The 14,917-nt window shown below is 45.1% G+C and overlaps 1 protein-coding gene across 2 annotated transcripts; it reads left to right on the plus strand.

Moving 5' to 3' along the window:
• Window positions 1-10,335: 10,335 nt before the first annotated feature.
• Window positions 10,336-12,947, plus strand: LOC123160655 (uncharacterized). 2 transcript variants are annotated; one of them, XM_044578482.1, is made up of 2 exons: window positions 10,336-11,035; window positions 11,360-12,947. In XM_044578482.1, the coding sequence occupies exons 1-2, from the start codon at window positions 10,574-10,576 to the stop codon at window positions 11,447-11,449; spliced, it is 552 nt and encodes a 183-aa protein (XP_044434417.1). In that variant the 5' UTR covers window positions 10,336-10,573; the 3' UTR covers window positions 11,450-12,947. The 2 variants fall into 2 exon arrangements, with proteins under 2 accessions (XP_044434417.1, XP_044434418.1); XM_044578483.1 differs by having other exon boundaries at window positions 10,336-10,993.
• The last annotated feature ends 1,970 nt before the right edge of the window (window positions 12,948-14,917 follow it).

Below are 14,917 nucleotides of genomic sequence, written 5' to 3' on the forward strand. Positions count from 1 at the left end.
ATACACACATACATACTACACAGATGGTGACTAAAGTCGGGTCAGCTCATTGAGTACCCGCAAGTGATTCTGACGAGGGGGCTGAAAGGACAGGTGGTTCCATCCCGGTAGAGGTGGGCCTGAGTTCCCGACGGCCCCCGACTGTTACTTTGTGGCGGAGCGACAGGGCAGGTTGAGACCACCTAGGAGACAGGTGGGCCTGGCCTTGTTCGGCATTCGCGGATACTTAACACGCTTAACGAGATCTTGGTATTTGATCTGAGTCTGGCTACGAGCCTATACGCACTAACCATCTACGTGGGAGTAGTTATGGGTATCCCGACGTCGTGGTATCAGCCGAAGCACTTCAGACGTCAGCGACGGAGCGGCGCGCGCCGAATTGGACTGGAACGCCACTAGGCTAGGTCTGCTTTCGGCCGCGTACGCAACGTGCAGGTGTGCTATGGGCGATGGGCCCAGACCCCTGTGCGCTTAGGTTTAGACCGGCGTGCTGGCCTCTCTGTTGAGCCTAGGTGGGGCTGCGACGTGTTGATCTTCCGAGGCCGGGCATGACCCAGGAAAGTGTGTCCGGCCAAATGGGATCGAGCGTGTTGGGTTATGTGGTGCACCCCTGCAGGGAAGTTAATCTATTCGAATAGCCGTGATCTTCGGTAACAGGACGACTTGGAGTTGTACCTTGACCTTATGACAACTAGAACCGGATACTTAATAAAACACACCCTTCCAAGTGCCAGATACAACCGGTGGTCGCTCTACCTCAGGGATATGAGGAGGGGATCGCCGGGTAGGATTATGCTATGAGATGCTATTTGGAGATGCTACTTGGAGGACTTCAATCTACTCTCTTCTACTTGATGCAAGACGGTGGCTGCGAGAAGCGTAGTCTTCGACAGGATTAGTTATCCCCCTCTTATTCTGGCATTCTGCAGTTCAGTCCACTGATATGGCCTCCTTACACATATACCCATGCATATGTAGTGTAGTTCCTTGCTTGCGAGTACTTTGGATGAGTACTCACGGTTGCTTTCTCCCCCCTTTTCCCCCTTTCCTTTCTTTCTGGTTGTCGCAACCAGATGCTGGAGTCCAGGAGCCAGACGCCACCGTCGACGACGACCCCTACTACACCGGAGGTGCCTACTACTACGTGCTGCCCGCTGACGACGACCAGGAGTAGTTAGGAGGATCCCAGGCAGGAGGCCTGCGCCTCTTTCGATCTGTATCCCAGTTTGTGCTAGCCTTCTTAAGGCAACTTGCTTAACTTATGTCTGTACTCAGATATTGTTGCTTCCGCTAACTCGTCTATGATCGAGCACTTGTATTCGAGCCCTCGAGGCCCCTGGCTTGTATTATGATGCTTTTATGACTTATTTATGTTTTAGAGTTGTGTTGTGATATCTTCCCGTGAGTCCCTGATCTTGATCGTACACATTTGCGTGCATGATTAGTGTACGATTGAATCGGGGGCGTCACACCGGCCTCTTCAGCTATGAACTGAGGCATAGGCGAGGAAATGATTGGGGTTGAAGGGATTGCTTCCACTTTAATTTCTTCATCAATCTGCTCTGACAAAGCAGCAGAATGATTTTCTTCATCAGATCCGCTTGGGATCTTATAGTCTTCTCCAAAAGGAATAAGGTCCTTTGATGGCATGGAGGAAATCGGAACAGCATCAATTGGATTTTCGAGTGAGCTGGTCATTGGCTTCATTTTCTTCGCAGCCGAAGAGTTTGACGCAGTTGATGCCTTCCTTTTCTTCACTGCAGCTCGCTCTGCAGTCTTGGTCTTCTTCACATCAGAAGCAGATGGAAGAATTGGAGTTGGTGTGGGCGCGGGAGGAGCTGAGGAATCTGGTTCATTTTCTTCAGGCGCAACTGATGCAGTAGCTCCGATCTCTTCAGTTTCTTCAGGCGCACCACTAGTGGATGCCCTGGCAATTTCTTCAGCGGCTGGAATTTCTTCACCAGCCCTAGAACGAGCATGTTCTTCAGTAGGCTGAAAGTCATCAGCGGTGCTGGCATGTTCTTCAACAAGCTGAGCAGAGTCTGCAGCCTGAAGATTTTCTTGTTGCGATGGGGCTGCAACATTTGTGAATTTCTTCGTCAGATTGACGAATCTTACTTTAGCTCCTTGCCAATCAGTATAGTAGGCATCAAAGTCTTTGCTGAGGGCTTGAATTTCAGACTGAGCCTGGAGAAGTTCCTCAGGTGTCATTCTGACAACGTTTTTCTTCAGGAGCTTCTCCTTTCTGTATTGAGCTTTCCTGATCTCTCTTGCCTTTTCAAACGTCCATTTCTCTTCAGTGATGAAATGGGTCAGCATGTGACTTTGACCAGAGGTCAGATGAAAATCAGGCATAGGGGTGTTAGGATCCTTGTGCCAGAGATCAATGTAATCAAGAATTTTTCTCGGATCCAAAAGCAGTGGCACAGATGTGCCTTTGGCTCTAGCGGCCTTCACCTGTCTGTCTCTGATGATTTCTGCAAGTTCATCATCAGAAGCTTCATCATCAGAAGGCACATGGAATGCGACATGTTTCTTCTTTGGACTTGGCCGAGGACCTCGTCCAGCTGTTGCTTTGGTCTTCAACGGTGTGGGGCCTGATCAGGAAATTTGTGCAACTGAGGAACTTGCTGAAACACCAGAGGCAATCGAGAAACCAGCAGTCCTTTGACATGTAGCCAGATGCACAGGAGCTGAGGACTTTGAAGGAGCTGTTGAGGACTTTGGTGAAGCTGTAGCAGTGTGAGGAATTTGCCGTGAGGGCACTGTTGGTGAAGCACTTGGCTTACGAGCAAGCTTCTTTGGCATGGATTTCCTCGGTTTGACCGAGGCCTCAGTAGCAGTAGCAGTGGCAGAATCCTCATTGAATTTCTTCACTGCCTCCTTGGCTTGTCTTGCCAATTTAGCTTGGCGCTTAGCCCATTCTTCAGGAAAGTCCTCACCACGTTTGATGCTTGTGGGGTCAGCTACTTGGCCAGGTGCCAATGGAGCTCTTGGGCATGGAGGATTGAGGGCGAATTTCCTCATGTACTTTGGAGTCACATATCTGTATTCCCTCCATTCCCTTGCCCATCTCTGTTCAATCCTCTGAATGCGCACCTTGCGCTGATTTTTGTTTTCTTTGCCAAATTTTGCTTCATCAGGTGTGCAATAGTCAGCATAAATTTCCTCAGGGATTTCAAACACAGTCATAATCTCAGGTTTCTTTCCTCCTTTCTGCGGCTTCTTACCGTCTGCCATATTCTTCAGTTGAGGAATTTGAACAATCGAGTTCTCTGAAGAAGTATGCAGTTTTTCTTCGAGGAACGCTGCAAATGAGTTAAGTTGATGAGAACCTAGTGATTCAGCAGCAAACATGAGTACCTGTGAACAGAGTACAGGTGCGAGGAATTCGGAGAGGTCATATGCGTTCTGAGGAGGTTTTTCGAAAAGAACAAGTTTTGAGGAATTTGACCAGATGAACCTTGAGGAATTTCACTAAGCGTTCTTGTCTTAGGTTCCAGAGTTGTACAGATCGAAGATCCACACAATTAGGGAATCTTGAAGAAAATGATTGCTTAGAGAAACAGTTCAAGATCATATGATGTGTGGTGTTCATATGTGTGAAGATTTGAAGAATAAACACCTTTGAAGATTTTGAGGAAAGTTTGAGAATCAAAGTGAGTAATAAAAGTAACTTTTAATTACCCGAAGTGAAGAACACGACGAACTGAGAAGAACAGATGTGAAGTTCGTCAGGTTAGATCTCCCACGCCCTAACTTGGCAGAGGAAGACAGCTACGGCGGCGACGGAGTGAAGATTTCCGCGGTCGGCGTGAGTACGACGGCGACGAGGTCGAGGCAGCGAAGCTCTTCCTCACCGGTGACGATGGAGTAGCGGCGGCGCTAGGGTTTGAGGAGCTCGAGTGAGAGAGTAGCGATCGAGCGGAGTAAATGAAGTTAGGAAGGGGAGAGGGGTATTTATAGACACGGTGAAAAATAGTTCGCCCGAAGATTTGGGATGAACGTGCCCCTGCCCTTTCTCCTTCTCGCGACATGTGTCACCCACGTACTGTGCAGTTGAGATCATGTACGATCGTGGGTGAATAGAATAATGCATTGAGGGATGCGGAATGGTTTGAGCGGCAAAACCAAAAATTTGGATAAGATTTGTTTTAAAGTTTCGTTCGCAATTTCTTCAGCTGACAAGGACATAGTGAAGATTTTGAACGAGTTTCAAATAGAACGCATATGAAGAATTTGTGAATAGATTGGGTTTCTTGTAAGTGAGGAGTTCATAGGCCGTCTTCTTGAAGAATTTGTGAAGATATACTCTGTTGATGATGTGGCACGCAGTATCAATTGCATCAATCCAAAAATGATGAGGCGTTTTGTATTCATCAAGCATAGTGCGAGCCATCTCAACAAGAGTTCTGTTCTTGCGCTCCACAACGCCATTTTGCTGAGGAGTATAGGGAACAGATAACTCATGAGTAATACCAAGTTCATCAAGATAGTCATCAAGACTGGAATTCTTGAACTCAGTTCCATTGTCACTTCTGATGTGCTTGATCTTCACACCAAAGTTGGTTGAAGCCCTCGAGGAAAAATGTTTGAAGACTTCCTGCACTTCATGTTTGTAAGTAACAATGTGTACCCATGTATATCGAGAGTAATCATCAACAATGACAAAACCATATAGAGATGCATCATTAGTGACTGCTGAGTAATGATTAGGTCCGAAGAGGTCCATGTGAAGCAATTCGAATGGACGAGTAGTGGTCATGATAGTCTTCGCTGGATGCTTGGCCTTGGTCATTTTTCCAGCTTCACAGGCTCCGCATAAGTGATCCTTGAGGAATTTGACATTCTCAATGCCAATGACATGCTTCTTCTTCGCAAGCGTGTGCAAATTCCTCATGCCTGCGTGACCAAGTCGTCGATGCCATAGCCAGCCTTCTGAAGCTTTTGCAAGTAGACACACGGCTGGTTGTGATCCTGTAGAGAAATCAACAATATACAAATCTCCTCTCCTAAATCCTTCGAAGACTTTGGAATTGTCAGCTTCCATAATCACAACACAGCGATACTTGCCAAAGACAACAACCATATCAAGATCACAAAGCATTGAGACTGACATGATGTTGTATCCTAAGGACTCAACAAGCATGACTTTGTCCATGTGTTTATCCTTAGAGATCGCAACCTTACCAAGACCCAATACCTAACTTTTGCCTTTGTCAGCAAAGATGATGTGCTTCAGATGTGACGGTGATAAGGGAGCATCCATCAAAAGATTCTTGTCACCAGTCATGTGATTTGTACATCCACTATCGAGGACCCATTCAGTGGCTTTGGGTTGATCATCCTGCAGATGAATTAGTGTAACTTACAATCTCATATGCTTCATCAATGAAGAATATGATATCAAGTTCATCAGATGAATTTCATCAAGCAGTAAACAGATATAGCAGTAGGAGGACATGTGAAAGTTTATTTCATTATGATTCGCCTGCGTCCTTTCAGGCAATTTTGTCAGGTCCCCAGCAAATTCTTCAGACGTTAAAGCACGTTTGGAGACCTGACCCTGCAGAAGAGATTAGTTCTTTTTCTTCACCACCCACATCTGAAGGGGTGGCAAAGAGTTCATCACTCTGCGAGCACCATACGAGAATGGTGGCATAGAGGCCAAACCATTTTGTTTCACATAAGAGGGGTTAGGGTAAGCATATGAATAAGCAGAGAAATTCTTCGAGGACTTATGAACATAATGGTTTGAAGAATAATGCACATATTCATAGCCCTTGGCTCTACCCTGCGAAACAGAGTTGTTAGCACGATGATAATCATATGAGGACTTTGATCCATTTGAGGAATTTGATCCATATGAAGAATTTGATCTGGGGTTCCTGTTCTTCACTGGTGGTGTCATGAGGACATTCACCTGAAGACTTTCAAGGCACTTCTTGGGAACCCAGATTTTCTTCATAGGAGAACCGTTCCTGCAGTTAGTGCCAACATATCTAGCAAATACTTCACCATTCTGATTTTTGAACAGTTTATAGTTGGAGTTAAATGACTCATCAGAAGGATGAGGAGATTCACATGTAAAGCCAGATAAGTTAGATGGATCAACTGGAGGTCCCTTTGCAGCAACCCATGAGGTTTTGGGTACTGTTCAGGCTTCCAATATGTTCCATCAGCATTAAGTTTCCTCTCAAAGGCGATACCCTCTTTCCTAGGGTTTCTGTTGAGGATCTGCTTTTTAAGCACATCACAAAGAGTCTGATGCCCTTTGAGGCTTTTGTACATGCCTGTCATGTACAATTTCTTCAGCCCTGCATCGTCACTGATACTAGCAATGTCCTCATATGAGGAATTAGTGATAGCAGAGGCAGGTGAAAAATTTGTAACAGTTGAAGCATTTGAACATTCAGGTGAAGAATTAGCAGATTCACGTTCAATGCACTTTAAGCATGGAGGAACAAATTCTTCCCGAGAAGCGCTGATTTGTTGAGCTAGTAATGAATCACGCTCCTTCTGAAGATCTTCATAACTCATTCTTAGCTTCTCAAGATCTTGCTTTCTTTGAAGAAATTCATAAGAAAGTTTCTCATGATCAGATAAGAGAGTGTTATGATGACTTTGAAGGTTATCAAACCTAGACCGAAGTCTCTGAAGATTTTTAGTCAGGGCTTTAGTGCGATACATTTCTTCACCCAACATATCATCACTTTTGTCTAGCATGTTTTGAACCTTTTCAAAAGCCCTTTGTTGTTTTACAGCAATCTTAGCAAGTTTAGAGTAGTTGGGCTTGAGATCCTCATCAGATTCATTTTCACTAGATTCAGAGGAGGTGTATTTGAGTACCTTTGCACCTTTTGCCATGAAGCAATAGGTGGGAGCGTAGTCATCATTATCTTCATCAGGCTTGTCGGTGGGGTCAGTTTCTTCAGTGTTGAAGATGGACTTGCTAACGAAAGCAGTAGCGAAGGCCAGACTCGCCACACCAGATTCGGAATCTTCAGACGCCTCCTCTTCCTCATGTTCCTCAGATTCAGCTTCAGAGTCCATTTCCTTGCCAATGAATGCCTGAGCCTTCTTGGAGCTGCTCTTCTTGTGAGATGAAGACTTCGAGGATTTTGATGACGAAGATTTTGACGATTTCTTCTTCTTCTTCGCATCATCAGAACTGTAATCCTTGTATTTCTTATTCTTCAATTCCTTTTTCCACTGAGGACAATCTTGAATATAATAACCAGGTTTCTTGCATTTGTGGCACAGCCTTCTCTTATAGTCACTTGATGAGGAATCACTGCTTCTTGAGGATTTTCCAAAGAGACCACATCTTAAGAACTTCTGGAATTTCTTCACGAGCAGTGCTAGCTCCTGGCTCAATTCTTCAGGATCACCAAGGCTACAACCAGAATCCTCACATTTAGACTCAGACACAACCTTGGCCTTCAGGGCACGTGGTTTGCCATAGCTCGAACCATAGAGATCTCTCTTTTCAGCAAGTTGGAACTCGTGAGTATTTAGCCTTTCGAGGATATCGGCAGGATCAAGAGACTTGTAGTCAGCCCGTTCTTGTATCATCAGACCCGGAGTATCAAATGAGGAATCAAGCGATCTCAACAGTTTCTTCACCACCTCATGGTCAGTGATGTCAGTGGCACCGAGGGCTTGAAACTCATTTGAGATGTCAGTGAGGCGATCAAAGGTTTGTTGGACATTTTCATTGTCGAGTCTTTTGAAGCGGTTGAAGAGATTCCGAAGAACATCAACTCGAGAGTCACGCTGAGTTGAGACTCCTTCATTCACTTTGGACAGCCTATCCCAGATAAGCTTAGCAGTTTCCAAAGCACTCACTCTTCCATACTGTCCTTTACTCAGATGGCCACATATGATATTCTTCGCTTGAGAATCGAGTTGCTTGAATCTCTTCACATTGGTAGCGTTTAGTGAGGGTGAGACAGAGGGAACACCATTTTCCATAACATACCAGAGATCGTTGTCAATTGCCTCGAGATGCATTCGCATCTTGTTTTTTCAGTAGGGGTAGTCCGTCCCATCAAAGGTAGGACACCCAGCCAAGACCTTGATCATACCTGCGGTCGACATAACTAAAACTCTAGGCGGTTAAACCAAAATCACACAGAATAAGGGAGTACCTTGCTCTGATACCAATTGAAACTGTGTTATGTTGACTAGAGGGGGGGTGAATAGGCGATTTTTCCGAATTCTTCACTGAGGAATTTGCCGGTGAGGAAATTCCTTAGCGAAAAACTATTAGCAGCGGAATAAGTACTCAGAAGTAAGCATAACAGAATACAAGCATGGTCATCATGATGAAATGAAGACTAGCACAGAGTACAAAAAGCGTAATCACAGGATAACACAAGATGAAGACAAACACACTGAAGAAATTGAACTGAGGAAATTGAGAAAGTCTTCAGTCAAAGTCTTCAAACACAGATATGAACAAACACTCAACACAGTAATGAGGAAATGAAAGGGTTGAGAAAATAGAACCAGTTAGGTTGGTGAAGACAATGATTTGGTAGACCAGTTCCAACTGATGTCTCAGTTGTACGTCTGTTTGGAGCGGCTGAGTATTTAAACTCGAGGACACACGGTCCCGGACACCCAGTCCTCACCGTATTCTCCTTGAACTAAGGTCACACAGACCTCGTCCAATCACTCGTGGTAAGTCTTCAGGCGACTTCCAAACCTTCACAGACTTGGTCACTCGGCGATTCAGAATTCCTCTTGGATGCTCTAGACCTTGACGCCTAACCGTCTGGAAGAAGCACAGTCTTCAAAGGTAACAAGCGTCGGATCCACGCAGGATCAATTTCTTCAGTGATGCTCAATCACTTTGGGTTTGTAGGGGTTTGGTTTTGGGTTTTCCTCACTAGATGATTTTCGCTCAAAGTCCTCGGAGGATGGGTTGCTCTCAAATGACAAGTGTCAAGTTCTCTCGGAACAGCCAACCAGCTAGTGGTTGTAGGGGGGTGGCTATTTATAGCCTAGGGAGCAGCCCGACATGATAAGACATAAATGCCCTTCAATGATATGACCGTTAGGTGGATAAGATATTTTGGGACAGCTGACGCGCAGCACAGCAACGGTCAGAAATTTGACTCTCAAATTCCTCAGGGCTATCATGTTCCTCACTGTGTAGGTAATTCGCACTGACGAATTCCTAACTCCTCAGTCAGAACAAATTCATCAGCGACCAGAAGAACTTCGTCTCTGTCACTGAAGAAAGTGACTGAACTGTATGAGATTTCCAAAGGCTTCACTCGAAGGGATTGGTAGGTGTAGGATTTTGAGTTGAGCATCACATGGAAATTTTTTCTTAATATTTCCTCGACCCCTTTAACAGTACGGTGTTTCCTATGACTCAAGAAAGAGAAAATGAAACTACGAAAACAAAAGTCTTCACGCTTCATGTTCCACAAATGAATACCAAGTCTTCAAGGTCACACCAACTCTTCACTTTCAAAGTCTTCAGAAAGTCTTCAGAATATCAAAATCTTCAGTTGAAGAACTTCATTTTTAGGGGTCGACTTTCTCTGTAAATATCAAACTCCTCATAAACTTATAGACCTATGTACACTCACAAACGCATTAGTCCCTTAACCTATAAGTCTTCAATACACCAAAATCACAAAGGGGCACTAGATGCACTTACATATATGAAAGATATGAGGGGTCTGGTTAGGTCACCTTTTCCTTCTCTCTCCTATCTAATCACTGACCGGGCGCATCCACGGACGTTTGAGGAAGATGTGAGTATGCCGATTGTAGATACTTTTACACACCACCACCAAGCCTCGTCGGTGAGACCAGGGAGGCCAATAACTCCAGTTGTCACCATGAGATTTTTTTCCGTTTTGACCCTTTGTTCTCGTTTTTGGAAGAAGTAATCAGTACAATTACTAAGCTCCAAGATTGTGAGGCTGGTCATAGTAGGAGTAACATAGGTAGTAACATAGATGCCACATAAGCAAAAATGATGATGTGGCAAGTAATTAATGAGGAGAGAGGCAAATAGAGTAACATAATATGTTACCATCACATAGCGGTTTCCAATGCATAATGAGTCTACAAAGTAATAAATGAAGGCAACTATGTTACCACACATATGACACTACCCACTATGATGGTAGTAACATAGACTAGTAACATATGTATGTTACTAGTCTAAGTTACTCCCCACTATGACCAGCCTGAGGCTCCTGGTGAATCTGTGGTGTGAAAGCTGTGTGGGTCAACGTTTGACAGGGTGTGAACCGGTCGGATGGCAGCTGGGTCCATGTGTGTTGTGCGCATTGGATGTGTGTGGACTGTGAAGACGATCTTAGTCGGTTTGACGTTTATCGTCGGTGTCTAGAGCCTCGCCCTTATCGCATTCATCCGTGCTGCTCCGCCAGGGGAGGGCCTCGGGCGTTCGCTTCCCTGGGACTCAGGCATCTGGCGCACGAGCGGCGGTGGCGGTTAAGGAGGCGAGACCGACCAAGCCCTCGCCACAAGCGCAGGATCCTACGGTGCGGAGGCCGACGCATGGGAGGCCGATGTTGACGCCCTGATGACACAGATCGGCTTCGGCTTTGTGATCGTCTTCACCTCGCTCTCCGGCGTCGGCGCCGGCGTGCGCCATGTGGTGTCGCTACCAGGGGCGAAGCTTCTGCTGTTCTGCATGTGGCGTTCTTCGTTTCCTTTTACTGCTGGGGTCGCGATGACTTCTTTTCCTCTTTTGATTTGGGTGAGGCGAGTATCGGTTTTGGTTCCCTTTCAGAGAAAACAAGTGGCGGCGCTGGTTCCTACTCTCAGAAGGCATGGTGTCGTCGATCTCTTCAGCGGGCGGGGAGTGTGGTGCTCAGTGCTCTTCTGCTGCGTGTTTGGTGCGTGCTTGGCTGCTTCTTCGTCGGGGTCAGACCTTCTGCTGCTGATTTCTTCTGCCTCTGCATCGATTTCTTTGGGGGGAGGCTGTGAGCTGCGTCGGCTGGTGGGTTTGCATCCCCTGCGTCCTTCTTCTGCCTGTTCAGAGGTTTGTGATTGATTTGGACCTTGCCTGTTATGAACCAACCAAGCTAGTGTATACTTCAATTTCAGTCAGAAAGCTGTTACACCTTTCTGTTTCAGTATGCACACAAGAGTTCACATGTTTTTGTTTTTAATTTGAAAATAGTTAAATAGTTAAAACATTCCCCTGTAGATCCATATTTTGTTCCTGAGTGGTTGAATGTTTTCATAAATTACCACAAATTTTTAATAAGCGAAATCAGGGTGTCTTTCTTTATATAGTTTGATGGTGAGTTTATTCATAACATTTGTACAAGTGTTGAACTTTACTAACGGTAGCTCGGCCCAGCATAAGAAGATTCAATATACAGAAGATGGTTGCCAACAAGAGCTTGATGGCGCGGTGGTTAAAAATACAACCGACATCTTAACTCTGTGAGCGCTGCTACACAGACGAGAAACGCCAGACGTTTTTCAGACGATGCATCATATCAAGCCGTGCATGTGTAGAGCAAAACTGAACAACGCCGTTCAATCCCACATCGTCCAGCGTTCGGCCGGGGTGTTGTCGTCCGCATAGTAGTTTCGTTCGTCTGTCTCGATTGGTATGAAACTATGAATACAGAGGTAAGCTGATTTATTTATTATCCTACTTGCTCAATCATAAGTCCATAATAATTTCATTTCCAGGTATATCAGTCCGCGGTTTATGTAATACAAGCATATGGGGGTTCCATGCGGACATAAGGAATTCACGACGATTATTCTCTATGTAATTTGTTGATAATTTATTGAGCATATATATTGATTTAACATCATTTAGTGGATATGTCACCAGTCAAGATAATGCTGAATTTAAGAGTTAGAAGTGATGCTGAAGAAATTAAGCCACTCGGGCTACCATCGGTCCGGTGTCCTATTGAGCAACACATGTTGTCTTTTAATGTAGGACACCTTAATGGTAATGTGATATCTCTCCAACATATAAGTTACTTTTAATCGATCATCTATTTGTTTGTAGTGGTTTCTTCGCCATTTGATAATATAAAACATATCCTGCAACACCACTCGAAGCACAAAATATGCATTGCAGAGCCGTCTCCATAGTCAATGGCTACTTGTATCTGTATTTTTTTCTCATCCAATCCCTGAGTCATTAAAAAAGTGATTCTCACTCATGAATGTGAAAACACTTCAGGTTAGACTTGGTGTTACAAACTTAAATCATTGGTTATGCTTATCTATTATACATTTTTTAGCTACATTATAAGTGAAATGGATGATGATTGCCTTCTGTCCGAAAAAAAGATGATTTAAAGCTGCAGTGTGGTTTCCTTTTTGGCTAATTCATTTTTGGCTTTGTACATGATGTTGAACTATTTCCAAAGTCATATAATTGATGCTGAGGACGCCTCCATTATAAGTCATATATAAGTGAAATGGATGATGATTGCCTTCTGTCCAAAAAAAGATGATTTAAAGCTGCAGTGTGGTTTCCTTTTTGGCTAATTCATTTTTGGCTTTGTACATGATGTTGAACTACTTCCAAAGTCATATAATTGATGCTGAGGGCGCCTCCATTGATGGGTGGCAGAGGTGTCTGATGCGGCAAAGGTTGATTTCCATGCCTCCACCAATGGATGGATGGTGACTTGAGGATACAAGGCCAGAGGCCCAAAGCTACTAAGATGAAGTTATGGTACAGTTTGCAGTTTGCTTTATGTTCCTTTTATTTTATTCAATTGAGTGACATTGAAAAATCTGTTCCATCGTATCTCTTTATGATGGCATGTTGTCCTTTCGGTTTCACTTCCTGTAATGTCCGTAAGGTTAGTTTAAAGAGATGGAGCATTCTATTCAGCTTTAAAAAGAACAAACATTGTTAAAGAGTGTCTGTTACTACTGGTTCTGATATCTAGAGTATTGACATTTGTTCATTTGATTGCTAAGTCGACATCTAAACAGTAAATGACATAACTGATGGGTCATCACAACAATTCCCGGCGCAGCAAAGCGCGCATGCTCATCTAGTATTTTGTCATGTTTGCTAGACCTCTCCCCTCGCTAAAGCTCCAGAGTCCAGACCATATGGACGCCTTTGCGACCAACATCTTCTTCGTTGTTGCAACACTATAGGGGGCCTTTTTCCACAACTTGGTTATGTTTGCATTATGCTTTTGAGATTCATATATCGAAATTTCTCGATAAAGGATGAATTTATTGGTTTAAAATGGAGCATCAAGATGATATGTAACACAATAAGCACACACCCGGTCTCTGCATAACTAGAATGCACCCACAACCAACATTAACTCACACATACGTGAAAACACGCCGGCAACTAGCAAAGTCATATAAGACCAAAGCTATGCGTACGCGAGGAAAAAAATCAAAGTGATCAGATCTGCAATTGGCAAACTACAACAATGACCATATACGTATCAACCATCTCATGACACCATATGAACGACGAGGTTCTTCAACAGCAACGCCTTCAGAAAGGGAGCAACACTCAAGCCCCGCCGTCGCCGGATCCAACCACAAGGACAGAATCCAGGTATTCACCATGAGGAATCAGTCCAAGCATATCCGAACAATGCCTTCAACAAAGTAACAACATAAGGAAAACATCGTCATCGCCAGTAATAACCACTCAGGTCTAACCTAGGCTTTCACCCCGAAACTCGAGAGCGGGTGCTCGAGTAGCAACACCATCGAAGTCATTCAAGTGTTGTAGCCACCACTTGTCCGACATCCCAGCAACTACATGTGATGCGACCGTTGTCACTACACAACAATCCGTTTGCATCAAACTGTCGTCCATAATTTCCTCTTAACGTCGAAGTCGACCATTGGATCCGGAGCGATGACCCCCCCCCCCCTTCCCGAAGACCTTTTGAAGACCACGCTCGTCGTGGAGCCGTAGGAAGTCATTGCAGTACAATTTGTAGTCACCGCCATCTGCCGATTAGATCAGAATCATCACCACCAAGCCGTGGACCATAGCACCGCCGGTCGGTCACCGCAAGTGTGGAAGGCCGGCACCTGGACAACATGGTCCACATCCAGCAAAGAGCTTGACGCACACCGACCCCTGGCGCCACGTCCAATTGGATTTGGACGAAGACCGCTCGCACACAGAGGTCGGCACGCTTCACTATCCAGCCCTCCACCGCTCCACATACATGCCGCCACACCCACCCATCAGCTCCAAGCAGCCGTTGTGCGCCTCCATCCGGAGTAGCTGCCATGCAGTCGTGGATCAAATCGGGGACGCGCCCCCCGCGAGCCTGGGTGCCCCGCGCCACCTGACCTCCATGAGAGGGAGGTGATCCCCCACCATCACCATCATTGTCGGCCGTCTAAGCTTAGCCCAACGGCAACGAAGGGGAGGAAGGGAGGAGCGGCGAGTGGCTAGGGTTTGTGTGCCTCCTGAGTCACCCATGCGACGCAGGTAGGGATTCATATGTTGGATAGTTGTGGTATTCAGAATAATCATGAACACAATGGTTCTTGCTTCGTCGTTGACAATGTTCTGATCAGTCTCTCTCGAGGATATGGAGTGCCCATTCTCCTTAGAAGGTGTCATCTTCGGGGCTTTGTTCGATGTTACAATCAACTTATGTTATAGCTTCTCATGGTATAACTATAGTGGTAGGCCTCTTGTGGTGCTGAAGATATGTTTGGCATGAAAGGTTGATTTTGCAGGCCTTTGTGTTTGGTACGGCAGCAATTGTTCTTCCCCATTTTTTTTGAACCCTGTACGGAGGCAATCATTTTTTTCTTTCTTCTCTTAATTATAAGGTGGGACTACCTTAATAACCACTGTACATGTCCAACCATGGTATTCATAAAAGACAGATGTTAATTGTCCTGTACCACCCCTACTGAAAATTTGGCAGACTTC

This window comes from Triticum aestivum, chromosome 7B (assembly GCF_018294505.1).
Source record: "Triticum aestivum cultivar Chinese Spring chromosome 7B, IWGSC CS RefSeq v2.1, whole genome shotgun sequence".
In the NCBI taxonomy this organism is placed as follows: domain Eukaryota; kingdom Viridiplantae; phylum Streptophyta; class Magnoliopsida; order Poales; family Poaceae; genus Triticum; species Triticum aestivum.